We start from the raw sequence: 27,826 nt of genomic DNA on the forward strand, positions 1-27,826 counted from the left end.
ATAGCTGGTAGTGGGGCTAGAACGTCGTGCTCGCTTCGGCAGCACATATACTAAAATTGGAACGATACAGAGAAGATTAGCATGGCCCCTGCGCAAGGATGACACGCAAATTCGTGAAGCGTTCCATATTTTTTTTTCCCTTTTTTCTTCCCCCCAAGACGGAGTCTCGCCCAGTTGCCCAGGCTGGAATGCAATGGCGCGATCTTGGCTCGTTGTAACCTCCGCCTCCTGTGTTCAAGCAATCCTCCTGCCTCAGCCACCCGAGTAACTGGGATTCCAGGCGCCCGCCACCACGCCCGGCTGTTTGTATTTTTGGTAGAGACGAGGTTTCACCACGTTGGCCAGGGTGGTCTCGATCTCCCGACCTCCTGATCCGCCCGTCTCGGCCTCCCAGAGTGTTGGGATTACAGGCGTGAGCCCCCTTGCCCAGGCTTTCTTCCATTTTCTAATGTCCAAGAGTGGGGAAACTGAGGCTCCGGTAAGCAAAGTCACGGACCCCGTTGAGTATTCCTACTTCCAACCCCATTCCCACCTCCTCCTCCAAAAGCCAGTTTAATGCAATGGATGTTGTGCTCTTCCGTTTTATTTTTATTTTTATTTTTGAGCAGAGTCTCGCTCTGTCGCCCAGGCTGGAGTGCAGTGGCGTGATCTCGGCTCACTGCAAGCTCCGCCTCCCGGGTTCACGCCATTCTCCTGGCTCAGCCTCCCGTGTAGCTGGGACTACAGGCGCCCGCCACCTCGCCCGGCTAGTTTTTTGTATTTTCAGTGCAGACGCGGGGGGGGGTGGGGGTGTCTCACCGTGTTAGTCAGGATGGTCTCGATCTCCTGACCTCATGATCCACCCACCTCGGCCTCCCAAAGTGCTGGGATTACAGGCATGAGCCACCACGCCCGGCCCTATTTTTATTTTTTTTTGAGACAGGATCTTGCTCTGTGGCCCAGGCTGGAGTGCAGTAGCGCGATCTTGGCTCACTGCAACCTCCGCCTTCCAGGCTCAAGCGATTCTCCTGCCTCAGTCTCCCAAGTAGCTGGCACTACAGGCGTGCACTACCACGCCCAACTAATTCTTGTATTTTTAGTAGAGACACCATGTTGGCCAGAATGGTCTCAATCTCTTGACCTCGTGATCTGCCTGCCTCAGTCTCGCAAAGTGCTGGGATCACAGGCGTGAGCCACTGCGCCCGGCCTGTTTTTTAAAATTTTAATACAGATGGGATCTCACTATGTTGCCCAGGCTGATCTCAAACTCCAGGTCTCAAGCCGTCCTCCCACCCTGGCTCCCAAAGTGCTGAGATTATAGGCGTGAGCCACCGCGGCCTCACTGCATGATTTTTGCAAGAATTCTGCAAATATAAAACTGTTCTAAAATTACAAGTTAACAATGGCCCAAATATCAGAGTGTTTTTTCTGGATCAGGGTGCAGTTCCCCAAGAGGGCCACACAGTGACATTACAGAAAATCCCCATTCCCAGGCAGCAGGTAGGGGTTTAGCGTTCTCAGGGGCCCAGGTGTGGTGGCGCACAACTATAATCCCAGAACTTTGGGAGGATGAGGTCGGAGGACAGCTTGAGTTCGAGAACAGCCTGGGAAACATAGCCAGACCCCGTCTCTACAAAAAAATTAAAAATTAGTGGGGCTGGGGAGAAGGGGGCGCTGGGTGAGGTGGCTCAGGCCTGTAATCCCTGAACTTTGGGAGGCTGAGGCAGGCGGATCACCTGAGAAAAGGAGTTCAACACCAGTCTGGCCAACATGGTGAAACCCGATCTCTACTAAAAATACAAAAAAAATTAGCTGGGCATGGTGACACATGCCTGTAGTCCCAGCTACTTGGGAGGCTGAGGCAGGAGAATCACTTGAACCCGGGAAGTGGAGGTTGCAGTGAGCTGAGATCGCGCCACTGCGCTCCAGCCTGGGGGACAGAGCAAAATAGCCAGGTGGGGTGATGCACACTTGTAGGCCCAGTTACTCGGGAGGCAAAAGTGGGAGAATCACTTGAGTCTGGAAGGTCGAGGCTATAGTGAGCTGGGATCGCACCACTCCAGGAGAATGGTGTGAACCCGGGAGGCGGAGCTTGCAGTGAACTGAGATCCGGCCACTGCACTCCAGCCTGGGCGACAGAGCGAGACTCCGTCTCAAAAAAATAAATAAATAAATAAAAAGAGGTTGAACTCAGAATGTGACCTTATTTGAAAACAGGGTCTTTCCAGAGGTAATCAGGTTAAAAGGAGGTGATTAGTGTGGGCCTAACTCAATGACGGGCGTCAGAGAGAGGGATATTTGGGCACAGACACGTGAGGGAAGGACAATGTCAAGACAAGACATAACACACACGGAAAATGGCCACTTGGAGGCGAGACTGCAGCAATGTGGCCACAAGCCATGGACACTCGAAGTCCCCAGAAACTGGGAGAGGCAGGAAGGCTCCTCCCCTCGAGACTCTGGAGGGAGCACTGCCCTGCAAACACCTTCACCTCTGACTTCTACCTCCAGCATTGTGAGAGGGTAGATTTCCCTTTTGTTTTTGTTTGACATAGGGTCTTCCTCCGTACCTAGGCTGAAGTGCAGTGGCACGGTCTCAGCTCACTGCAGCCTCAGCCTCCCAGACTCAAGTGATCCTCCCACCTCAGCCTCCCAAGTAGCTGGCACTACAGGCACACACGACGCCCTAATTTTTTTTGTGTGTGTGTGACAGTTTTGCTCTTGTTGCCCAGGCTGGAGTGCAATGGTGTGATCTCAGCTCACTGCAGCCTCCACCACCTGGGTTCAAGCGATTCTCCTGCCTCAGCCTCCTGAGTAGCTGGCATTACAGGCTCATGCCACCACGCCCGGTTAATTTTGCATTTTTAGTAGAGACGGGGTTTCTCCATGTTGGTCAGGGTGGTCTTGAACTCCTGACCTCGTGATCCACCCGCCTCGGTGTCCCAAAGTGCTGGGATTACAGGTGTGAGCCACCGCACCCAGCCAACCCTGCTAAAGTTTTGTAGAGACAGGGTCTTGCTATGTTGCCCTGGCTGGTTTCAAACTCCTGGGCTCAAGCGATCCTCCTGCCTTGGCCTCCCAAGGTGCTGGGATCACAGGCGTGAGCGACTCGCTGGCCTTCTGTCATTTCAAGCCCCTTGTGTGATACCCTCCATTACAGGGGCCCCAAGGCACTCATATGAGCCACTCACCCAAGGTCACACGGCAGGCGTGTAGCAGAAACGGGAATTTTTTTTTTTTTTTTTTTTTTTGAGACGGAGTCTCGCTCTGTCACCCAGGCTAGAGTGCAGTGGCCGGATCTCAGCTCACTGCAAGCTCCGCCTCCCGAGTTCACGCCATTCTCCTGCCTCAGCCTCCTGAGTAGCTGGGACTACAGGCGCCCGCCACCTCGCCCGGCTACTTTTTTGTATTTTTTAGTAGAGACGGGGTTTCACCGTGTTCGCCAGGATGGTCTCGATCTCCTGACCTCGTGATCCGCCCGTCTTGGCCTCCCAAAGTGCTGGGATTACAGGCTTGAGCCACCGCGCCCGGCCCAGCAGGAACGGGATTTGAACTCAGGCATCCGAGGGCGGAGGAGCCAGGGAGGCACCTGCAGCCCTTGGTGGCCAGGACCTACTGAGCGCCCGGCCCTGCCCTGAAGAAAAACTCACACACCCCGAGGCCAGAGCACCAGAAATTTATTAAATTCCCCACTTTCCCCCAAAACACAATTACCCACACGCAGCGAGGGGGTAGGAGGCCTCCCCATCCTGGCTCCTGCAGCCTGGGCCAGGAGGACCAGCATGGGGACACAGGAGCTATCAGGCAGGTGCCAGGCTGTGGGACAGGGGGACAGGGGATGGGGGGACTGACAAAGTAGTGCAAGGGCAGAGGCTTCTGGCTGGAAGTCCTGGACCCCCAGTATGAAGGAGGGGAGGAAAGGAGGGGGCTCGTATAAAGCAGGCAACCTTGAGCCCTGACACAGGTGGTGTGGGGGAGGGCACGCAGAATGACGAGGATAAAACCAGCTCTTAGGACTGCAGCTTCTGTCCTGGGTCTCAGGGCATACGTGCGCGCACACACACACACAACACAAGATGCTACTGGCATGAGGGGCAGGGTCCCAGAGACCCCACCCTCATTCAAGCTAAAAACTGGGAGGGCTGAGCAGGGGCTTGGACCAAGACCCACGCTTTACCAGCGGGGCGAGTTTTTTTGGTTTTTCTCTCCAAAGGGGAAATTTAAAAATCTACAACAAATCACACCAAATTCATTAAAAGTGATAAAAACCCAGGCTCCCCATCCTCACTTGAGCTTCAGACTGGGCCAGAAAAGCTAAACGATGAAGAAACAGGAACATGCCCAGATCAGGTCTCTCCACCCAAATACAAGTCCCGGAACGGGAAGCTTGGAGCTGGGATGGCATGGGCAGCCCCAGCCGCCAGCGTCTGTTGACTGCCAAGAGCTGCATGAGGAGGGGGCAGAGTGAGAGAGACCACCCCAAGCAGAAAAGGTTTCCAAGGACCCATTCTAAAAATATGAAAGATATTTTAGCCGAAGGTATCGGAGGGCTTGGTGGCTGGGCGAGGCGGCAGCGCGGTCTCCATGGGGCCACCATCAGCTGTGCTGCTCCAGGTAGGCCGACAGGAGCAGCCCTGGAGGCAGGAAATCCAGGTGCCGATTACTGACCTTCATCTGACGCTTCCCCTCCAGGTCGGCACCTGCAGAAGAAACCAACAGGGACAAGAATGGGAGGAATTCGGGAGCCGAGGCAGGTAGAGGTGCCTCGGACCCGGACCGCCCTCATTTCTTCCCTGGGAGGTCACCGCCAGCTGGTGTGTGCTGGTCACTGCGGCCTGGCTGGCCCTAAGCCCCTGACGTCCTGGAACCTGGCTCACAAGAACGCCTAAGGCTCCCTACAGGGTCCCATCTCACTCTCCACTGTCACTCATTCCACTGTGCGGATGAGGACCCTGAAAAACACCGGGCCACTCACACGCTGGCCTGGCGGAGTGTGCGGCCTCCCCCCAGGCCCCCTGCCCTGCAGAGGTGGCTTTGAGGCACCCAGGCCCTGAGTGGTCCAGCTCCCACCAGCCTCCCCTTCCCCATCTCCCCCTCACTGCAAAAAATGAATGACCTGGCCAGGCGCAGTGGCTCACGCCTGTAATCCCAGCACTGTGGGAGGCCAAGGTAGGCAGATCATCTGAGGTCAAGAGTTCGAGACCAGCCTGACCAACATGGGGAAACCCCGTCTCTAGGGCCGGGCACGGTAGCTCAAGCCTGTAATCCCAGCACTTTGGGAGGCCAAGGAGGGCGGATCACGAGGTCAGGAGAGAGACCATCCTGGCTAACACGATGAAACCCCGTCTCTACTAAAAATATAAAACACTAGCCGGGCGTGGTGGCGGCACCTGTAGTCCCAGCTACTTGGGAGGCTGAGGCAGGAGAATGACGTGAACCCGACAGGCGGAACTTGCAGTGAGTGGAGATTGTGCCACTGCACTCCAGCCTGGGCAACAGAGCAAGACTCCATTAAAAAAAAAAAAAAAAAAAGAAAGAAACTCTATCTTTACTAAAAATACAAAATTGGCCGGGCGCAGTGGCTCAAGCCTGTAATCCCAGCACTTTGGGAGGCCAAGATGGGCGGATCACGAGGTCAGGAGATCAAGACCATCCTGGCTAACACGGTGAAACCCCATCTCTACTAAAAAAATACAAAAAACTAGCTGGGCGAGGTGGCGGCCGCCTGTAGTCCCAGCTACTCGGGAGGCTGAGGCAGGAGAATGGCGTGAACCCGGGAGGCGGAGGTTGCAGTGAGCTGAGATCCAGCCACTGCACTCCAGCCTGGCTGACAGAGCGAGGCTCCGTCTCAAAAAAAAAAAAAAAAAAAAAATTAGCCGGGTGTGGTGGTGCGCACCTGTGATCCCAGCTACTCAGGAGGCTGAGGCAGGAGAACTGCTTGAACCCAGAGGTGGAGATTGCAGTGGGCAAAGATTATGCCACTGCACTCCAGCCTGGGCAACAGAGTGAGACTCTGTCTCAAAAAAAAAACAAAAAAACCCACCAACACAAACACAACAAAAACAAGCCATGTCCCATGTGAGCTCTGTGCCTCCGCAGTCCCCTTTGCCTGGGACCCCCATCCTCTATTCCCCATCTTGCTGGGACCCCTCCTCTTCTGCGTCACACAGAAGGGTGACCACAACTCCACACCCACCAAGCTCCAAGCCCCGCACCCCCAGCCAAGGCCCGATGTTCTGAACAGAGGCAGGCATGGGGGCTGCATCTCCCACAGAGGGAACAGGGGGAGGCACCGTCAGGTTGCCATGGAAACCATCACCTCAGCAACTCCAGGCGGGTGGCAGAGATAGGTGTGAGAGGCTCAGGACCAGATGGGGTGCCTGGGGCCAGCAGGCGCCTGCACAGACCCTCACTAGGGGGTGAGTTCTGAGACTGCGCCTCATTGGAAAAGTGGAACCCAGGGGCCAGTAGGGGATCTCGCCTGAGGTCCCATGTGTGGTATGCGGGAGGCCCCAGGGCTAAATGAGAACCTTCCAGACACTGTGCCCTTTCATCTTATCTCTGGCTCTGCGAGGTCCCTCAAAGCCAGGCTTCATCACCCCCACCCCAAGCCCCGAAGATGTAGATGGAAGGGTGTCTGTGTCCAGCAGCCTGGTTGTGTCTGTGGTCCCCTGCGTGGGGCCAGATACGCAGGGAGCTTCTGGTGAATTCAAGGCAGGGTCCCACTGCCACCCTTGAGTTCGTAGTGTCCCCACTCCAGCCCCCTTCCCCACCTCCCCACCAAGCCCCACTCTGAGGAACCAGGACCCTGGGACCCTGGCCACCTTCCCAGGTTGAGCTGCTGGCCAACTTGAGGTCTTGGGGGCCACTGGCGCTTACTGGCCGAGATGAGGTCCATGTACTGGCAGACGGCGTGCAGCAGGAGCCTCTCAAAGCTGTGGGAAACCGGCAGTGAGCACCGTGCAGGGGCCGCAGCATGGGGTGTCCGCCCACCTGGCCGCAGCCTGGGAGGGTCTGCCCACCTGGCCGCCCCCCCTTACCTGTTGTCCAGCATGGCTGTGTACACGGCCTGGGGGGACACGGAGAAGAACCGAAGCAGCCGCTCCTCCCAGGTCTCCAGCGTTTCCTGGGGAGGGCGGCCCAGTGGTTAGGGCACTGCGGGGCCTTCGGGTGGGGGCCAGGGAGGTCCAGGCCCCCCAGGAGCCCACAGCGCTGGGCTCGAACATGACCCCTGATCCACCACGTGAGGCTGCTTAACTGTCTCTGAGGCCACCATGCCACCTCCTGCCTGTGCCTTCCTCTGAGGGAACTCTTACACACCCCACAGTGCCCGCCTTCATTGCCCCGCCCTCCTACCTAGCGCCCTGGTCCGGCTGCCTGTATCCTGCCCTGTTTCCCCTGACACGACCTGCACCGGGTGAGAACCTGTGCCTGGGAAACGGGCCTTCAAAAAAGACCAGGCGGGTAGAAAGGCGAGGCCTGGCACTCTGGCACTCACCATGGGGATGCGGCTGCGCTTGAGGACGGCTCGCAGACGTCGGCTGATGCGCTGGAAGCACTCACGGGGCGTATAGGCGGGGTCCTCTGCAGGAGTGGGGGAACGGGGCAGTCTTGGGGAGCTCGTCCTGGCCCTGCCCACCTGCCAGACCACGCGCACCCGAGGAAGACCACGCCCATCTGTGCCTTGGCCTCTCTTGTCCACCAAACCACACCTTCACCGATACTGTGGCCCCACCCAGACAGCCAGCAGGCCCTACCCACACGAGGCCCTGACCCCAACCCATCCAGCTGGCCCTACCCTCACCTGTATGTTTGCCCCAGCGATACATGAGGCCCCACCCACTCCAGGCCCACACCCGCCCCATCCTCATCCATCTCCAGGCCCCACCCCTACCCACTGCCATCCAGATCCTGGCCCCGCATCCTGGCCACACCCACCCCATGTCTTACCCCATCCACATCCTACTCCTCCATCCTGGCCCCACGCACCCCACTGCCCTGTCCCTATCCATACTCTGGCCCCACCCACACACTAGGTCCAACCCACCCCAGGCCCCGCCTACACCCCATCCATATCCTGCCCCCCCATCCCGGCCCCACCCCCCAGGCCCCACCCACCCCCAGGCCCCACCCATCCATGCCCTGGCCCCACCCACACACTAGGTCCAATCCACCCCAGGTCCCGCCGACACCCCATCCATATCCTGCCCCCATCCCAGCCCCATCCACCCCAGGCCCCGCCCCATCCATGTCCTGGCCCCACCCACAACCGCCCCAGCCGGTCCCGCACCTCTCCTGCGGTCCTCCCCACGGCCAGGGCCTCTCCTCCGCGTCTTGCTCCTGCCCTCATCCTCCAGGTAGCGAAGAACCCGCTCCTGCTCCTCCCCGGAGCGGTTCATGAAATCGTTCCATACCTGGAAGAGAGGCAGGGAGGCAGGCTTGCCATGAGACACCAAGCTGGGCTGACGGCTGACATCCCGGGCAAATGGGCACGGAAGGCCGCCAAGCACGTGGACGTGCTCCTGCGGTCACCTTTGTCCACTGAGGGGCTTGTGTTGGGCCCTGAGCTGAGCGCAAGGAAGCGGGGAGCCGGAATGGGCCCAGCTGTCTCGGGCTGGCGGGGATTGAGGTGAAACGTTCCCGCAATGGATGGAGGGTTCCCAAACGTGTTGGGCAGATGAATCCAGGAGCTCGAAGGTTCCAGGGGTGGGGTGAGGATTCTGGCCTGATCTGGGGACCCCGAAGGAGACAGAGGGGCGGGCCTTCATTAGGAGACCAGAAGTGGGCGGGTGCTCCTGGAGGGGGAACAGGCACAGGCGATGGCCTGGCTGTAGGAGAACCAATGAGGAGCTGCCGGGGGTCCCCGCGTGGAGGGAGCGAGGGGGTCGGGGGCCGCACCTCCACGTAGGTGGCATTGCTGCAGGCCTCGGCAAAGATGCCCGGTGATGCAGGGGGCGCCAAGTCCCCATCGTCCAGGCCAGGTGGGCCCCCGTCTGTCTCCAGCAGGGTCAGGAGGTACTGGGCTGGGTGGAAACGAATGCTCTCTGGGCCACGGTGGCATTCGGGACCTCCGGCACCATGGGGACCCAATAACTAGCCTTCCTCTCTTTCTGTCATCTCAGCCTCCCCACCTCCATGCTCCAACTGTCTTCCCCAGAAGCCACAGAAACCAGCTAGAGTCCAGGTTCTGGCTTGTCAAACTCCTACATATCCTTTAAAGCCCCAGCTCCAATGCCCGGGGCGCCCTCCCACCCAGCCCTGATCCAAGAGTCCAGGGGGCACCTGTGTCTGGCTCTATTTATATATGATCCCCTGGCCTACAGCTGACACCTCTTTGGGTCCCCAGCCCTGCCCAGGCCCAGCTCATGGGAGGGGTATCAGATAACACCAACATGCACGCCATTCTACAAGGCCCAGGAGCCCCCAAGAGGCGCCTCCCGACCGCTGCTCACTGTTCTCCAGGCGCTGGAGGCTCTTCCGGCCCTTGGCCTTGGGCACGAGGTCTGAGTTCCGCACTGCCTGGTTGATGAAGTGCTGTTTCCGCCTGGAAGCCGAGAGTCTCTTCACCTGGGAGCTGGCTAGGGCGGGCAGGCAGCCGGGAAGGGGCCTGTGGGCCGGGGCAGGGGTGGTCCTCAGGGCCAAGGCCAGCCAGGATCTCCGAGAAGAGCCCTACCACAGCCATAGCCCGCTTGGTTTCTCCCAGCGATGGAGAGCTCACCCCTACGGTGTGTGGAGTCCTGAGCCCTTAAAATCCTATTTTGTTTCATCCTCACGTCACCCAGGAGGCAGACACAATTGTGGTGACGGGCCAGGTGGGGTGGCTCATGCCTGTGATCCCAGCACTGTGGGAGGTTGAGGCCGGCGGACCGCTTGAGCTCAGGAATTCAAGACCAGCCTGAGCAACATAGCAAGACTGTGAACAAAAATAAGACTATTTGTTTTCTGTCTCTACAAAATAATAATAATAATAATTTAAAAATTAACCAGTGTGCTGGTACATGCCTGTAGTCCCAGCTACTCGGACCTGAGGCAGGAGGATCACTTAAGTCCAGGAGGTCGAGGTTGGCGTGATGGCACCACTGCACTCCAGCCTGGGCAACAGAGCAAGACTGCCCCCCCCCCAAAAAAAAAAAAAAATTAGGTCAGGTACATTGGCTCATGCCTGTAATCCCAGCACTTTGGGAGGCCAAGGTGGGTGGATCACTTGAGGTCAGAAGTTCAAGACCAGCCTGGCCAACATGGTGAAACCCTGTCTCTACCAAAAAAATACAAAAATTAACCAGGGGTGGTGGTGTGCATCTGTAATCTCAGCTTACTCAGTAGGCTGAGGTGAGAGAATTGCTTGAACCCAGGAGGCAGAGGTTGCAGTGAGCTGAGATCATGCCACTGCACTCCAGCCTGGGCGATAGAGTAAGACCCTGTCTCCAAACAGAAAAAAACAAAACAAAAAAACCTGTGATGACAGATTAGTAAACTGAGGCTCAGAAAAGTGAAGACACTTGCCCAAAGTCACACAGCAGGTAAATGACCAAGAAAAGCTGCCGTCCACCCCCCACCCCAGTGTTGGAGGTGTTGGGTCTGAGCCAGCAAGGCCCACAGCCTTTGGGATGTGAACTGCCTCCTTCAGAAACAGAGTCAAGACACTTGATTTTATCCACATCCCCCACCCCCTGCAGCAGAGGAGCCAGAAAACAGCCCCAGAAGCTCCAGGTGATGCCTGGGCGCCCCCACCTCTCCCTTAATGTGCCCTGTCCCCGGGGCCAGGATGAGAGTGGGGCTGGAGCGGCCCCCCCAGAGCTAATAGGCCTGGCCAGAGCAAATGGCATTAATTGTGGAGATGGATTAGCTGTCACAGCTGGGCCTCCCACGGAGGATCCAAGGGCCCAGCCACTCAGTGTGGGGGGATTAGGCAGCCACCCGGGAAGCGGGCGGTGGTTAGCGGGGCGGGGGTGAGGCAGGCGAGCACAGCAGCCACCCGGCACCTGGGAACTGGGCTGGGGGAAGGGCCTTTGGATGGGGACTTTTCTGGCAAGGAAAAACCACACAGGCCGGGCGCGGGGACTCATGTAATCCCAGCACTTTGGGAGCCCAAGGTGGGTGGATCCCTTGAGCCTGGGCAGTTTGAGGCTGCAGTGAGCTGTGACTGCAATACCGCACTCCAGCCTGGACAACAGAGCAAGACCGTTTCCCAAAACAAACAGGCCGGGCGCAGTGGCTCAAGCCTGTAATTCCAGCACTTTGGGAGGCCGAGGCGGGCGGATCACGAGGTAAGGAGATCGAGACCATCCTGGCGAACATGGTGAAACCCCGTCTCTACTAAAAAATACAAAAAACTAGCCGGGCGAGGTGGTGGGCGCCTGTAGTCCCAGCTACTCGGGAGGCTGAGGCAGGAGAATGGCGTGAACCCGGGAGGCGGAGCTTGCAGTGAGCTGAGATCCGGCCACTGCACTCCAGCCCCGGCCACAGAGCGAGACTCTGTCTCAAAAAAAAAAAAAAAAAAAGTAAGCAAGCTGAGGAGACCCAGGGCTGACTGAAGTGGGAAGGGGACAGGCAGGTAAACAGCACAGTCTCCACAGACTGTGGCAAAAATCTATGAAAACTCATCCGAACAAAATCTCACATATGCACAAGTACCCACCAGTAGGGACCTGCAGGCAGAGGCACGGGTCACCCTTCAACCCTGAACCAGGTGATTAGAACTCACTAGCCCAGGCAAGCCTGGAAACTCAGAAACTGCCTCCTCGCCAGGCTATGGTGTTAGTGCAGGTCCTGGAATCTCAGCGCTGAGTGTGAACCCTGGCTACAAAGCTTCACCGTGACACCTTTTTTTGAGATGGAGTCTCGCTCTGTCGCCCAGGCTGGAGTGCAGTGGTGCGATTTCGGCTCACTGCAAGCTCCGCCTCCCAGGTTCACGCCACTCTCCTGCCTCAGCCTCCCGGGTAGCTGGGACTACAGGCACCTGCCACCACGCCCGGCTAATTTTTGTATTTTTAGTAGAGACGGTGTTTCACCATGTTAGCCAGGCTGGTCTCGAACTCCTGACCTCAGGTGATCCGCCCGCCTCAGCCTCCCAAAGTGCTGGGATTACAGGCGTGAGCCACCATGACTGGTCCACCCTGCAACCTTTAACCTCAGCCCCCTCTCAAAAAGTGGGAACAAGCTGTTCTGGGAGAGGTACTCAGAGCCAAAAGGGCCTGGGATGAATTCCCCTCATCTCAGCCACCACTTGCTTGTTTTCCTCATATGACAGGGAACTCACCCCTCAGCCATGCCACACTGCTGTTGATCATCACAGTGTCCCTGGACTGAGTATTTTCCCCACGTTGGGCTCATTTCCTGTCACCTGCACTGTCCCATGGAAGGCAAGTGCTATTACTTTGATGCTCATTATACAGATTTGGGGTTTTTTTGTTTTGAGACGGAGTCTCGCTCTGTCGCCCAGGCTGGAGTGCAGTGGTGCAACCTCGGCTCACTGCAACCTCCACCTCCCTGGTTCAACCGAGTCTCCTGCTTCAGCCTCCTGAGTAGCTGAGATTATAGCTGCCCACCACCACGCCCGGTTAATTTTTTATTTTTGGTAGAGACGGGCTTTCACCATGTTGGCCAGGCTGGTCTCGAACTCCTGACCTGGTGATCCGTCTGTCTCAGCCTCCCAAAGTGCTGGGATTACAGGCGTGAGCCACCATGCCCGGCCCCCATTCTAGAGATTTGTCAACCAAGGCACAAAGTCACTGCCCAAGCTCCCATTGCTGCAAAGAGGACAGCTGGAGAAGGAGGTGGTGGACTATGTCCTCAGCACAGAGCACAGCAGCCAACAGGCACTTGATGGGAACACAGGGCCATGTGGAGCCAGTGTCTCTGAAGCTGGATCAGCCTGAAGCTGCCTCCCTGAGGCCAGAGCACTCCGTCCCATGCCCCCGATTCACCAACAGCCCCCGCTTCACGAGGCCCTGGGGCCTACATCTCCACCCCAGCAACTGGACAGGGCCGATAACAGATAACAGAAGTCACATCCGAGGGGAGTCCTCGGGGAAGTCAGAGGGGGCGGGGCTTGGTGACATAGCTCAAGCCCTCCCAGCAAGGGGCCTGGTATCACCCCATGTTACAGATGAAGGATCTGAGGCTTGGAGAGGCAGGGCTGTCCCCCGTCACCATCCAGACAATGCAAGGAGCCAGATGTGCACCTGGGTCTGACTCAGAACCCCAGAGCTACCCTGCTTCCTTCACCGCCCCTCATACCAAAGCCCCACAGACCTCTCCTCCAGGCCCCCAAAGACCTGCCTTGTACTTCCCCTGCTCCAGCACAGCCCATGGCTGCCCAGCATCCCAGGGCCAGGCCTGGCTGCCCCTAGGCCTAGTGTTGCACCACAAGGGCCTGCTCCTGTTTCAGTTGGTATCTGAGGGCTCACCACCCTCCCCTGGGCTTCTAGTGCTGAGCTGAGCACTGGAAATCGAGTCCCACCATCGGATGGAGCTGGCTGACTTCAACCAGTTTCCAGCAGGAAATTAAGAAACATCTTCAAGGCCGGGCGCGGTGGCTCAAGCCTGTAATCCCAGCACTTTGGGAGGCCGAGACGGGCGGATCACGAGGTCAGGAGATCGAGACCATCCTGGCTAATACGGTGAAACCCCGTCTCTACTAAAAACTACAAAAAACTAGCCGGGCGACGTGGCGGCGCCTGTAGTCCCAGCTACTCAGGAAGGCGGAGACAGGAGAATGGCGTAAACCCGGGAGGCGGAGCTTGCAGTGAGCTGAGATCCGGCCACTGCACTCCAGCCTGGGTGGCAGAGCAAGACTCCGTCTCAAAAAAAAAAAAAAAAAAAAAAAAGAAACATCTTCAAGCTTGTCATCCCAGCACTTTGGGAGGCCGAGGCGGGTGGATTATGCGGTCAAGAGATGAAGACCATCCTGGCCAACATGGTGAAACCCTGTCTCTTCTAAAAATACAAAAATTGCCGGGCGCGGTGGCTCATGCCTGTAATCCCAGCACTTTGGAAGCCCGAGGCGGGTGGATCACAAGGTCAGGAGATCGAGACCATCCTGGCGAACACGGTGAAACCCCATCTCTATGAAAAATACAAAAAATTAGCCAGGCACGGTGGCAGGTGCCTGTAGTCCCAGCTACTCAGGAGGCTGAGGCAGGAGAATGGCATGAACTCGGGAGGTGGAGCTTGCAGTGAGCCGAGATGGTGCCACTGCCCTCCAGCCTGGGTGACAGAGCGAGGCTCCAATTCAAAAAAAAAAAAAAATTAGCGAGGAGTGGTGGTGTGTGCCTGTAGTCCCCACTACTTGGGAGGCTGAGGCAGGAGAATCACTTGAACCTAGGAGGTGGAGGTTGCAGCAAGTCAAGATCGCACCACCGCACTCCAGCCTGGGCAACAGAGCAAAACTCTGTCTCAAAAAAACAAAAACAAGAAAACATCTGGCCTCTGGGGTAGACAGTGGGGACTGGGAGTCACCCACAGTCCCCTCCAGGAATGGAAGGAACAGGCAGACCACATCAAAATCCCCATGCCTGGCCAGGTGCCGTGGTTCACACTTCTAATCCCAGCACTTCAGGAGGCTGAGATGGGTGGATCACTTGAGGCCAAGAGTTCGAGACCAGCCTGGCCAACATGGTGAAACGCCTGTCTCTACTAAAAATACAAAAAAAAAAAAAAAAAAAAAATTATCCGGGTGTGGTGGTGGATGCCTGTGGTCCCAGCTACTCGGGAGACTGAGGCAGGAGAATCACTTGAACCCAGGAGGTGACGTCTGCAGTGAGCCGAGATCGTACCACTGCACTCCAGCCTGGGTGACAGAATGAGAATGTCTCAAAAATAAAAATCACATGCCCAGCCACCGGCCCCTCGGCACAATGCCCCAAACTCAGGGAGCCCCGGTCTCTGCCTGATGCACCTGCTTATTCCGTCCTCGGTTCTGTGCTCACCACCCCCAGAAACGGCCCCGCCCCCCACCTTGCCCAATCAGCCTTACCAGGAAGCTCTGGAAACCAACAGGCCCCAGCCTGTTTACTTCTTTGCTCCTTAATCACTGGTTCACTAGGCCCACAGAAAAGACGGGGTTCCCCCTCCACCCCCGTCCCTGCCCGTGCCCAGCCTGCAGCGGCGCTCGCTGCCTGTTTGTTGAATGAATAGCTAGACTTCTGTTGACACACTTCCCAAGGGCTGCTTCCTCTGTTTCCCACGCCACTTGACAAGACCACTTTACAGACGGGGAAACTGAGGACCCAGCAGGGGTATCTGAGGCTTCCTGGACCCTGAAGTCTCGAGGATGTGTGTGTACAGAGTGGGAGGCAGCCCGAGCCGAGGAGCTGCTGGGGTTTGGGGGAACAGGCCTCCTGGCCACTCCCAATTCTACTCCTTGCAGATTTTGAGAGGGCAACTTTTTTTTTTTTTTGTCCTCAGTCCCTTGGGCAAAAACACACCTTTCCCAGCACTGGCCCCTCCCCCGGGAACCCACAAGACAGAGCAAGAGAGGAACCCACTTGTCTACCAGGAAGTCAGGGCTCAGGGTGGAGGTGACTCAGCCTGGGGTGGGGCAGACTGGGGCGGTCCCCAGCAGTCTCCAACCCCCCACCAGGACACAGCTGGCAGGTAAACACCCAGCTACTGAGGGCTGACAGCGGAAACATGAGTGTGTTTACACAGTTACACAAGAGTCACTACACCTGGGCTTTAAGAGGACCCAGGGTGCCGGGCGTGGTGGCTCACGCCTATAATCCCAGCACTTTAGGAGGCCAAGGCAGGTGGATCACCTGAGGTCAGGAGTTTGAGACCAGCCTGGCCAACACAGTGAAATCTTGTCGCTGCTAAAATTAGCTGGGTGTGGTGGCACATGCCTGTAATCCCAGCTACTCAGGAGGGCGAGGCAGGAGAATCCCTTGAACCTGGGAGGCAAAGGTTGCAGTGAGTGGAGATCGTGCCACTGCGCTCCAGCCTGGGCGACAGAGCAAGACCCACCCCCCCAAAAAAAACAGAAGACACAGGAAGAGCCCATTTTGAGGGTAAATGCCCACTCCAGGTGGTTCAAGGCCCCCTTAGAAGAGACATTACGTGGGTGCTGTGGCTCACGCCTGTAATCCCAGCACTTTGTGAGGCCAATTGAGTCCAGGAGTTCTAGACCAGCCTGGGCAACATAGTGAGACCCTCGTCTCTGCAACAAATAAAAAAATTAGCCAGGCCGGGCACAGTGGCTCACGCCTGTAATCCTAGCACTTTGGGAGGCCAAGGCGGGTAGATCACCTGAGGTCGGGAGTTCAAGACCAGCCTGACCAACATGGAGAAATAGCTGGGTGTGGTGGCACATGCCTGTAATCCCAGCTACTAGGGAGGCTGAGGGAGGAGAATTGCTTGAACCCAGGAGGTGGAGGTTGCAGTGGGCCAAGATTGCACCATTGCACTCTAGCCTGGGCAACAAAAGCAAAACTCTGCATCAAAAAAAAAAAAAAAAGCCAGGCATGGTGGTGCACACCTGTGGTCCTAGCTACTCGGGAGGCTGGGGCAGGAGGATTGCCTGAGCTCGAAGGTGAAGGATGCAGTGAGCGGTGATCAAACCACTGCACTCCAGCCTGGGTGACAGAGTGAGATAATACTCTATCACCTATCACCAATAATACTAGGCCGGGTGCAGTGGCTCACACCTGTAATCCCAGCACTTTGGGAGGCCAAAGCGGGCAGATCATGAGGTCAAGAGATCAAGACCATCCTGGCTAACACAGTGAAACCCCATCTCTACTAAAAATACAAAAACATTTGCCGGGTGTGGTGGTGGGCGGCTGTAGTCCCAGCTACTCGGGAGGCTGAGGCAGGAGAATGGCGTGAACCCGGGAGGCAGAGCTTACAGTAAGCCGAAATTGCACCGCTGCACTCCAGTTCGGGCGACAGAGTGAGACTCTGGCTCAAAAAACAAACAAACAAACAAACAAACAAACAAATAAATAAATACAAATAATACTAAAGGCCGGGCGCCATGGCTCACGCCTGTAATCCGAGAACTTTGGGAGGCTGAAGCAGGCAGATCATGAGGTCAGGAGATCAAGACCATCCTGGCCAACATGATGAAACCCTGTCTCTACTAAAAATACAAAAATTAGCTGGGTGTGGTGGCGGGTGCCAGCTACTCGGGAGGCTGAGGCACGAGAATCACTTAAACCCTGGAGGTGGAGGTTGCAGTGAGCTGAGACTGCCCCCACTGCACTCCAGCCTGGGCGACACAGGGAGCCTCCGTCTCAGAACATTACTACTACTAATATAACGAATAAAGCATTAACGATAATTAGTAATGAGACCATGGACACTCCCGTTTGCTGGGCCTGCCCCAGTGCTAGCTCGGTAGCCCCCACCACTCGGAGAAGAGGCCCCACTTACTATCCCATTTTACAGAAGGGGAAACTGAGGCACGGGAGAGTTAACCTGTCCAGGTGGCGCCCTCCGCACACGGAGGAGGCAGGATCGGAACACGCGCTGCCTCCTCGCCCCCCACCAACGCGGACCCCAGGGGTGCACCCTGGGTCCCCGGGTCCCTGTGCGGGCTTGGGTGACACACGGGTGACCCCCGCACAGACAGCCCCGCTTCCAGGTTCCCCCGAAGGACGCGCGCGCTCCTGCTTGCCAGGTTTTAACCCACAAGGGTTGTGGGGATTTACCCAAAGGAAAACAAGGAGCCGGGTCTGCCCGGAAAGGCAGGGGGCGCAGAAAAGCCCAGAGGGCAAGTGGGGCCGGCACCAGGCTGGAGCGCATGGGTGAACCTCGACCCGCGGACAGGGGCCCACGACCCTCTGGCGGGAGACTCCGTCGCTGGCACCTCGGGGGCCCGGGGAATGGGGGCGCGGCCCGGGATGTGGGGGAGGGCGGACCGGGGAGTTAGGGAGCGGACGGGGAAGTCAGGGGACGGACCCAGGAGTGAGGGCATGGACCAGGGGAGTGAGGGGGGCAGACCCGGGGAGTGGGGGGATGGACCCAGGAGTCGGGGCACGGACCGGGGAGTGGGGGGATGGACCCTGGAGTGGGGTCAGGGACCGGGGAGTCATGGGGGGCGGACTCGGGGAGTGGGGGCCGGACCCAGGGAGTGGGGGGCCGTACCCAGGGAGCGGGGGGGCGGACCCGGGGAGTGGGGACACGGACCGGGGAGTTGGGGGGAGGACCTGGGGGGGTCAGGGAGCGGACTGGTGTAGTGGGGGCGTGGACCCGGGTAGTGGGGGGCGGACCAGGGAGTGGGCGGCGCGGACCTGGGGAGTGGGGGGACGGACCCGGAGAGTGGGGGCACGGACCGGGGAGTTGGGGGAAGGACCTGGGGGGTCGGGGGCGGACCGGGGAGTGGGGGGGGTGGGGGCGCGGACCAGGGGAGTGGGGGGCGGAACGGGTAAGTGGGCACGCGGACCCGGGTCCCCTCCCCCAGCGAGCCCCCGGCACGCCAGGAGGGTGTCCCCACTGGGTAACAATGAAGACCACCCCCAGCCTGGGGGTCCACAGCGGGAAGCCCCGGAAGGGGAGCGAGGGGAACGAGGGGAAGGAAGAGGAGGGAGGGGAGGCGGGGAGAGGATCGCAGGGAAGGGATCCCAGCCCCACGGCACCCGCCGCGCCCCGACCGCCCGCGCTCACAGCAGCCGCCGCCCGCCCGCGGTGCCCTCCGCCGCCTCCGGGCCGCACTCGGGGTTCTCCAGCGCGACCATAACTCGCACGCTGTTGCTACCGCCGCCGCCGCCCGGCAGGGCCTTCACCGGGCCGTGCAGGAAGTGACGGGCGCCCGGAGGCGGGCAGGGGCGGGGCCTGGGGCTGCGCGGCGGGGCGGGGGCGCCCACCTCCCGGCTGCCGGGAACGAACGCGGAAACCCAGGCGCGCGGGAAGGGGATCCAGCCCCTGGGGGGGCGCACAGGGAGACTGAGGCGGGAGGCGGGGCCCGGCCACGATCTCTACACCCAGAAATCTAGCTCCGGGGGGGACGGACACCTAGGCGAGGAGTCGAAAACTCAACTACAACACCTGCGTCCCGAACCTGGGCTGCGGACTGAGCCAGGAATCCAGCCCAGGGAGGCGAGGAGACACGGACAGGGTAACTGAGGCCTGGGTAGTGGCGAGGGAGGGGACGTCCTTTTTGGTGGCAGAGGATAGCGGAAATCAACACTGTCCGAGCCTTCTTCCACCTGCCCCGCCTTCTTCCACCTGCCCCTCCCAGTCCTGGAGCCTCGGCTGGGCAACCCCTTCCCCTGCTTAGCCTCGGTTTACTCTTCTCTAAAATTAGGCCTGGTGGCCGACGTGAGGGCTCACGCCTGTAATCCCAGCACGTTGAGAGGCCAAAGCCAGTGGATCACTTGAGGTCAGGAGTTTGAGACCAGCCTGGCCAACATGGCAAAATCCCATGTCTACTAAAAATACAAAAATCAGCTGGGCATGGTGGTGCGCACCCGAAGTCCCAGCTACTCGGGAGGCTGAGACACAAGAATCGCTTGAACTTGGGAGGCAGAGGTTGCAGGGAGCCGCTCCACTGCACTCCAGCCCAGGCAACAGAGTGAGACTCTACTCTGTCTCAAAAATAAATAAATAAATAAAAAAGGCTGGCACGGTGGCTCACGACTGTAATCCCAGCACTTTGGAAGGCCAAAGCAGATGGATCACGAGGTCAGAAGATCGAGACCATCTGGCTAACACTGTGAAACCCTGTCTCTACTAAAAAAAAATACAAAAAATTAGCCCAGATCGTGCCACTGCACTCCAGCTTGGGCAACAAGAGGGAAACTCCCTCCCCCCCCCCCCAAAAAAAAAGAGAGAGAAAGATAAATAAATTGCACAAGATGAAAGACCGGATTGCTTTACAAATAAAGAGTAAGGAGGAAAAAGAAAAGGAGGAGAAACTGTGGATGGACCCAAAAGAGCACATACTGTGAGATTCCTATAGATGAATGTGCAAAGAGGTGAAAGAGGACAATGAGGAGATGTATCCAGAGCGACTGGCAGGGGAGCTGGGCGTCGAGAATGAGTGGTTTCCCCATCCATCAGGCACAGGGTAAGGGTAGGTGCTCAAAGAACGGACCTGAACATTTATTCCTGAGAGAGGGAGGCAACTCCAGAGAGTCAGCCTGGGCCTTCCTCCCATTCTGGGTTCTGGGGCTTCCCTCCAGGGGCCTGTCCTGCCTGTGTCATCTTCTCCTTCTCCTCCTTCCCCTTCTCCTTCTCCTTCTCCTCCTCCTCTTCCTCCTCCCCCTCCTCGTCCTCTTCCTTCTTCCCTCTGTTGTGGTCTTCTTCCTCCTCCTCCTCCTCCTCCTCTTCCTCCTCCTCCTCCTCCTCCTCCTCCTCCTCCTCCTCCTCCTCCTCTTCTTCTTCTTCTTCTTCTTCTTCTTCTTCTTCTTCTTCTTCTTCTTCTTCTTCTTCTTCTTCTTCTTCTTCTTCCTCCTCCTCCTCCTCCTCCTCCTCCTCCTCCTTTTTCTTTCTTCTTCTTTTTTTGGAGAGAGTCTTGCTCTGTCACCCAGGTTGCAGTTACACAATCTCAGCTCACTGCAACCTCCACCTCCTGGGCTCAAGTGATTCTCCTGCCTCAGTCTCCCAAGTAGGTGGGATTACAGGCGCCTGCCACCAAGCCCAGGTAATTTTTGTATTTTTGTATTTTGGTATTTTTTTTTTTTTTTTTTTGAGACAGAGTCTTACTCAGTCGCCCAGGCTGAAGTGCAGTGGCGCAATCTCGGCTCGCTGCAAGCTCTGCCTCCCGGGTTCAGCCCATTCTCCTGCCTCAGCCTCCCGAGTAGCTGGGACTACAGGCGCCCGCCACTACGCCCGGCTAGTTTTTCTTTTTTTTTTTTTTTTTTTTTGAGACGGAGTCTTGCTCTGCCGCCCAGGCTGGAGTGCAGTGGCCGGATCTCAGCTCACTGCAAGCTCCGCCTCCCGGGTTCACGCCATTCTCCTGTCTCAGCCTCCCGAGTAGCTGGGACTACAGGCGCCCGCCTCGTCGCCCGGCTAGTTTTTTGTATTTTTTAGTAGAGACGGGGTTTCACCGTATTAGCCAGGATGGTCTCGATCTCCTGACCTCATGATCCGCCCGTCTCGGCCTCCCAAAGTGCTGGGATTACAGGCTTGAGCCACCGCGCCCGGCCTAGTTTTTCTTTTTTGTATTTTTAGTAGAGATGGGGTTTCACTGTGTTAGCCAGGATGGTCTCGATCTCCTGACCTCGTGATCCACCTATCTCGGCCTCCCAAAGTGCTGGGATTACAGGCGTGAGCCACTGCGCCCGGCCAATTTTTGTATTTTTAGTAGAGACCAGGTTTCACCATGTTGGCCAGGCTGATCTCCAACTCCTGACCTCAAGTGATCCACCTGCCTCGGCCTCCCAACGTGCTGGAATTACAAGCATGAGCCACTGTGCCCGGCCTATTCATTTCTTTTCTCCCTTTTTAGTCTTTTTTACCCAAATGGCAGCAACTTTTTCTTTGCTGTGTATTACTCCATGATGACCAAACATCTTGGAATTCTGTTGCAGGATGGACTTTGGGGGACCTCCTGGATGTCATCCGGGGGTATATTTCCAGCTGTGGGATAATGGGGTCGAGGTTGTGCTGACGGGGCTGGGTGGCTCATACTTGTCATCCCAGCACTTTGGGAGGCTGAGGCAGAAGGACTGCTTGAGCTCAGGAGTTCAAGGCAAGCCTGGGCAACCTGGTGAGATCCCATCTCTACAAAAAAATTTAAAAATAAATTAGCCGGGTCAGGCGCAGTGGTTCATGCCTGTAATCCCAGCACTTTGGGAGGCCAAAGTGGGTAGATCACCTGTGCTCAGGAGTTCGAGACCAGCCTGGCCAACATGGTGAAACCCCGTCTCTACTAAAAATACAAAAAATTAGCTGGGCATGGTGGCAGGTGTCTGTAATCCCAGCTACTTGGGAGGCTGAGGCAGGAGAATTGCTTGAACCCAGGAGGCAGAGGTTGCAGTGAGCTGAGATTGTGGCATTGCACTCCAGCCGGGGCAAAAAGAGGGAAACTCTGTCTCAAATAATAATAATAATAATAATAATAATAATAATAATAATAATATATTAGTTGGACATAGTGATGCATGAATCTCATCATCATGCATCATCTTGTCAGCAACTCCTAAGCGGTCCCATCTACTTAGGAGGCTGAGGCGGGGAGGATTGCTTCAACCCGGGAGGTGGAGTCTGCAGTGAGCTGTGATCACACCACTGCACTCCAACCTGGGTGACAGAGGGAGACCCTGTCTCAAGAATAATAATAGTCCGGGCTCGGTGACTCACATCTGTAATCCCAGCACTTTGGGAGGCCAAGGCGGATGAATCATTTGAGGTCAAGAGAGCGAGACCATCCTGGCCAACATGGTGAGACGGGGTCTCTACTAAAAGTACAAAAATTAGCTGGGCATGGTGATGCATGCCTGTAATCCCAGCTACTTGGGAGGTTGAGGCAGGAGAATCACTTGAGCTGGGAGGCAGAGGTTGCTTTGAGCCGAGAGTGTGCCACTGCACGCCAGCCTGGCAACAGAGGGACACCCTCTCTCATTGATAACAATAGGCTGGCCGCAGTGGCTCACACCTGTAATCCCAGCACTTTGGGAGGCCGAGGCGGCTGAATCACGAGGTCAGGAGATCGAGACTATCCTGGCTAACACGGTGAAACCCCGTCTCTACTAAAAATACAAAAAATTAGCCAGGCGTGGTGGTGGGCGCCTGTAGTCTCAGCTACTCCGGAGGCTGAGGCAGGAGAATGGCATGAACCTGGGAGGCGGAGGTTGCAGTGAGCCTAGATCGTGCCACTGCACTCCAGCCTGGGCGACAGAGCGAGACTGCGTCTCAAAATAATAATAATAATAATAAATAATAAGGCTGTGGCCTTTGTAAGCTGCCCTCCACCTGGTTCCCGCTGCTAGTGTCCCTGCGGGTATCAGTCACTCCTTGTCAGTCATGTGGGACACATTCAGTCCCAAACCGCCAAATCAGAGATGTCCCTCACCTACCCTGAACTTTCGGTGGCTCTCCAGGGTCCTGGAGAGACAACCCAAGCTATCCTCACTCAGGGTCTCCGGTGACGGCTGGCCTCCCCGCCAGCCTGGGCCTATACACCTGGAGCCCCAGCCCCTAGGAGGGTCAAAGCCCGTCCCATATTCACAGGCCTTATGGTTCGCGCCTCGGTTGGGCTCCTAGTCTGGGCTAACCATCAGCTGGTTAAGGTCGGTCCTTCCAGGTCCACAGCAGCCTCCACGCCGTCCACCCTCTGCCTGCTCCGCCCCCCTCAGCCCCCTCCCGCCCTCTCACTCCGACCTCGCACCGGGAGGAGGGAATAGGGGGGTTGCCACTGGGTGAACAGAGGGCGTGTGGGCAGGGGAGGGAGTGGCGAGAGGCTGCCGGAGAGGCGGGAAAGCAAGGACAAGGGGGGGCACGGGCTATAAATGCTCCACTGCAGCGGCGCCGGCAGAGGAGCCGCCGAGCCCAGCCCAGCTGCCCTCTGGACCCCGCGGGCTCCAGCCAAGCCCCTTCCTGAGTTCTGCAGGCGCAACCCGCGGGCGGCCGGGCGGAGGGGTCCCCGCGGCGGTGCCAGGGCGCAATCCAGGAGGGCGGCCGGGAGGAGGAGGGGCGCGCGGCCATGCACACGGTGGCTATGTCGGGGCCCAATGCCTCCTGGGGGGCGCCGGCCAACGCCTCGGGCTGCCCGGGCTGCGCCGCCAACGCCTCGGACGGCCCGGTCCCTGCGCCGCGGGCAGTGGACGCCTGGCTCGTGCCGCTCTTCTTTGCGGCGCTGATGCTGCTGGGCCTGGTGGGGAACTCGCTGGTCATCTACGTCATCTGCCGCCACAAGCCGATGCGGACCGTGACCAACTTCTACATCGGTGAGTGCGGGCGCTGCGCCGCACCTGCTGCGGTCCGGGGGCCTCCGAGGGCCGAGCGGCCTGGGGCGTCCTCTCGCGGCGCATCGAGGCCCTCGCAGACCCGGGTCTGTCCCCGGCAGGGGTCCCCCCGACCCCAAATCTTTTCCCTGTGGTTCCTGCACCTGTGGCTAGAGGTCGCAAACTCCAGCGCGGGCAGACCCGGGCGGGACGGAGGGTGGGGAGTGTGGCACATGGAGACCTCGACCTGGCCACTTGCGGGGCTTGCCCGGGTGCAGCGCAGGCCAATGGCTCGGTGTCCGGCTGAACAAAGGACTGGGGGAGGGGCTGGCTTGGCCCGCGGGCCTTAGTTTGCGACCCCTGCTCCGGTGGCTCTCTGAGCCTGTTTATGCATTTGTGTCCTGGGGTCCCCTACCCCAAACAGCTGCGAGCCCAATCGGTGGCTGCTGGGCCGGCACCATTGTCTCCAGTTTGCAGATGTGGAAACTGAGGCTCAGAGGGTCAGGGACCTGCTGCTCAGGCTCCCCCAGCCCGGACAGGGCCCAGCAGAACCGATTTCTGCCGGAATGGCCAGGAAACCCAAGCTGGAGGAGTAATGTTTGAGATGTAAGGGGGAATTACTAGAAGGCACCCCAACTTCTCTGCCTGAGGAGGCTGGGGGCGCTGCGGGGGGCCTCCCTGTGCCATCCTGCTGGTCATTCGGACCAAGGTGGGGGCCAGGGGGGAGGGCCAGGAGCGCTGGGCGGTTCCCGAGGCCAGTGGCGCCCACGCCCAGCGCCCACGGGTCCCCACCGCAGCCAACCTGGCGGCCACGGACGTGACCTTCCTCCTGTGCTGCGTCCCCTTCACGGCGCTGCTGTACCCGCTGCCTGCCTGGGTGCTCGGCGACTTCATGTGCAAGTTCGTCAACTACATCCAGCAGGTGCGAGGGGGTGGTGCGGAGCAGGTGCGGGGGGGGGGAGCAGGTGCGCGGGGGGGAACAGGTGCAGGAGGGAGGGGGGGCGGTGCAGGGGGGACAGGGGGGTGCGCTCCGGAGCAGGAGGGGGGGGCGCACAGCGGGGCGGGGTGCGGGGTGCCCAGCAGGTGCGGGGGGGCCGGAGCAGGTGCGGGGGGGCGGAGCAGGTGGGCGGGGGAGTGTGCTCCGGAGCAGGAGGGAGGAGGGAGGGGCGCACGGTGGGGACGGGCGGGGGCTGCGCTGCGGAGCAGGAGGGGATAGGGCGCACTTGGGGCCGGGGGAGTGCGCTCCGGAGTGGAAGAGGAGGGGGTCGTACGTGGGACGGTGAGGGGGGTGCGCTGAGGAGCAGGAGGGGAGGGGGCGCACAGTGGGGCGGGGGAGGGGTGCGCTCTGGAGCAGGAGGGGAGGGGGCGCACTTAGGGACGAGGAGAGGAGATGCGCTCCACAGCAGGGTGGGGCGCATGTGGGGAGGGGGAACGCATGTGGGAAGGGGGGAGGACCTTGGGCGCGGCGCGAGGCCACGCATAGGAGAACCAGGGGCTGGAGGACCCAGCTTGCGGGACGGGGCTGGGGTGGGGGGTGCAGCCTAGACCTGGAGTGGGGAGTGGGAACGGGGGAGGGATACAGACGGGGACCCGGGTCACTGGTGAGGAAGGGTTACCGAGGCCCTGAGGCTTCTTGCCCTGCCTGTCCCTCCATCCCACGCAGCCCCCCTGTCTCAGACTCGGGATATCAGCTGCCTCCCAAGGGCTCCTTCACTTCCCCAATCCTCCTGCCCTCCTCTCCCAGTCTCCCCACCTTCTGTCCCCTCAAGCCGCACTGGACACTCCTTCCAGGACACATCCCGTGTATGTGCCTGAGTGTTCGCACACGTAGGGGGATCGGCAGGGCGGGCGGACAGGGCAGGCTCCCAAATGCACAGGTGACCACACGCCCGGCTGGCGGCTCCTGCAGGTCTCGGTGCAGGCCACGTGCGCCACTCTGACCGCCATGAGCGTGGACCGCTGGTACGTGACGGTGTTCCCGTTGCGCGCCTTGCACCGCCGCACGCCCCGGCTGGCGCTGGCTGTCAGCCTCAGCATCTGGGTAGGTGAGTACAGCTCAGGGGCCTCACCGGGGAAGGCGGACCAGTCCTAGTGCCCTGGGCGCCCAGAGCCACCTGCCGCCTCGGTCCAGCAGCTGGAAAATGGGCGCAATAGCTCTGCCTGCCTAGGGCCAGTGAGGCTGCAGACTGGGCGCCCGGCCTTTTGCAAGGAACGCCTCCCGGGGGGTCGCTGGTACCCCGAGCGGGGTCTTCATCCCGGCTTTTGGCGCAGGCTCTGCGGCGGTGTCTGCGCCGGTGCTCGCCCTGCACCGCCTGTCACCGGGGCCGCGCGCCTACTGCAGCGAGGCCTTTCCCAGCCGCGCCCTGGAGCGCGCCTTCGCATTGTACAACCTGCTGGCGCTGTACCTGCTGCCGCTGCTCGCCACCTGCGCCTGCTATGGGGCCATGCTGCGCCACCTGGGCCGGGTCGCAGTGCGCCCCGCGCCCGCCGATAGCGCCCTGCAGGTGCGCGGCGTGGGTGGGAGGACAGCAAGTCTGGGCGGGCTGGTGGGAGGCGCCGGTGGGGGCATCTGCGCGGACAAGGACAGCCCAAGGGGTCCAGGAGGGGCGGTGCGAGGGGATGAGCCCAACCGGGTCCCGGTCTTTTCTCTGACCACCTCCCTGGTACCCCCCAAGGGGCAGGTGCTGGCCGAGCGCGCGGGCGCCATGCGGGCCAAGGTCTCGCGGCTGGTGGCGGCAGTGGTCCTGCTCTTCGCGGCCTGCTGGGGCCCCATCCAGCTGTTCCTGGTGCTGCAGGCGCTGGGCCCCGCGGGCTCCTGGCACCCGCGCAGCTACGCCGCCTACGCGCTTAAGACCTGGGCTCACTGCATGTCCTACAGCAACTCCGCGCTGAACCCGCTGCTCTACGCCTTCCTGGGCTCGCACTTCCGACAGGCCTTCCGCCGCGTCTGCCCCTGCGCGCCGCGCCGCCCCCGCCAACCCCGCCGGCCCAGACCCTCCGACGCCGCCGCCAAGCACGCGGAGCTGCACCGCCTGGGGTCCCACCCGGCCCCCGCCAGGGCGCAGAAGCCAGGGAGCAGTGGGCTGGCCGCGCGCGGGCTGTGCGTCCTGGGGGAGGACACCACCCCTCTCTGAGCGGACTCCGAGCGGCTGCCTCCGGAGCGGGGACTACTGGAACAGCGGCTATTCTTCTGTTATTAATATTTTTCTTACTGTCCGAGATCAACCGTGCAAATGTTTTGGTCTCTTGTGACGTTCGGTGCAGTTTTGTTGTGATGTTTGCTATTGATATTGAAATTACAATTTCTGTGTTTCCCGAAATTAAACATGTGTCAACACAGGACTTTCTGGATCATTCCAGAAAGTGTCGGACGTTTTCTTTTCTTTCTTTCTTTTTTTTTTTTTTTGAGACGGAGTCTCGCTCTGTCGCCCAGGCTGGAGTGCAGTGGCCGGATCTCAGCTCACTGCAAGCTCCGCCTCCTGGATTTACGCCATTCTCCTGCCTCAGCCTCCGGAGTAGCTGGGACTACAGGCGCCGCCACCTTGCCCGGCTAGTTTTTTGTATTTTTTAGTAGAGACGGGGTTTCACAGTGTCAGCCAGGATGGTCTCAATCTCCTGACCTCGTGATCCGCCCGTCTCGGCCTCCCAAAGTGCTGGGATTACAGGCTTGAGCCACCGCGCCCGGCCTGGACGTTTTCTCATTGTTTTGTAGTTGACTGTTACTGTGTACGATTCATTCCGCTTTTTTTTTTTTTTTTTTTTTTTTTCTTTTTTTGAGACACGGTCTCATTCTGTAGCCCAGGCTGGAGTGCAGTGGCGCGATCTCAGCTCACTGCAACCTCCGCCTCCAGGGACGGGGAGTAGCTGGGACTATAGGCGCCCGCCACCACGCCCGGCTAATTTTTGTATTTTTGGCAGAGACGGGGTTTCTCCATGTTGGCCAGGCTGGTCTCCAATTCCTAACCTTAAGTGATCCCCATGCCTCTGCCTCCCAAAGTCCTGGGATCACAGACAGATGTGAG

At 58.9% G+C, this 27,826-nt stretch overlaps 3 protein-coding genes and 1 non-coding gene across 5 annotated transcripts in view; 3 read left to right on the forward strand and 1 right to left on the reverse strand.

Annotated features, from left to right (window-relative positions):
- Positions 1-26: 26 nt before the first annotated feature.
- On the forward strand, positions 27-133 carry LOC115899337. The gene has a single exon (XR_004059068.1). It is a non-coding gene; the product is annotated as a U6 spliceosomal RNA (small nuclear RNA).
- A 3,506-nt stretch (positions 134-3,639) lies between these two features.
- R3HDM4 (R3H domain containing 4) lies at positions 3,640-18,724 on the reverse strand. 2 transcript variants are annotated; one of them, XM_030935074.1, is made up of 8 exons: positions 18,583-18,724; positions 9,432-9,586; positions 8,878-9,002; positions 8,270-8,393; positions 7,478-7,563; positions 7,020-7,105; positions 6,859-6,914; positions 3,640-4,679 (listed from the first exon to the last, which is right to left on the reverse strand). In XM_030935074.1, exons 1-8 carry the CDS (start codon positions 18,651-18,653, stop codon positions 4,576-4,578), a joined length of 807 nt encoding a protein of 268 aa, XP_030790934.1. In that variant the 5' UTR covers positions 18,654-18,724; the 3' UTR covers positions 3,640-4,575. The 2 variants fall into 2 exon arrangements, with proteins under 2 accessions (XP_030790934.1, XP_030790935.1); XM_030935075.1 differs by having other exon boundaries at positions 6,804-6,914; positions 18,583-18,718.
- A 937-nt stretch (positions 18,725-19,661) lies between these two features.
- MIER2 (MIER family member 2) overlaps positions 19,662-27,826 on the forward strand; it is a 993,207-nt gene continuing 985,042 nt past the window's right edge. Inside the window, exon 1 of the mRNA XM_030935044.1 lies at positions 19,662-19,984. The gene's annotated coding sequence lies outside the window, so the exon portion shown is untranslated. The remainder of the gene's footprint in view (positions 19,985-27,826) is intronic.
- On the forward strand, positions 22,686-27,181 carry KISS1R (KISS1 receptor). Its single transcript, XM_010374923.2, has 5 exons — positions 22,686-23,807; positions 24,602-24,726; positions 25,714-25,849; positions 26,076-26,308; positions 26,480-27,181. Exons 1-5 carry the CDS (start codon positions 23,564-23,566, stop codon positions 26,936-26,938), a joined length of 1,197 nt encoding a protein of 398 aa, XP_010373225.2. The 5' UTR covers positions 22,686-23,563; the 3' UTR covers positions 26,939-27,181.

This window comes from Rhinopithecus roxellana, chromosome 8 (genome assembly GCF_007565055.1).
Source record: "Rhinopithecus roxellana isolate Shanxi Qingling chromosome 8, ASM756505v1, whole genome shotgun sequence".
In the NCBI taxonomy this organism is placed as follows: domain Eukaryota; kingdom Metazoa; phylum Chordata; class Mammalia; order Primates; family Cercopithecidae; genus Rhinopithecus; species Rhinopithecus roxellana.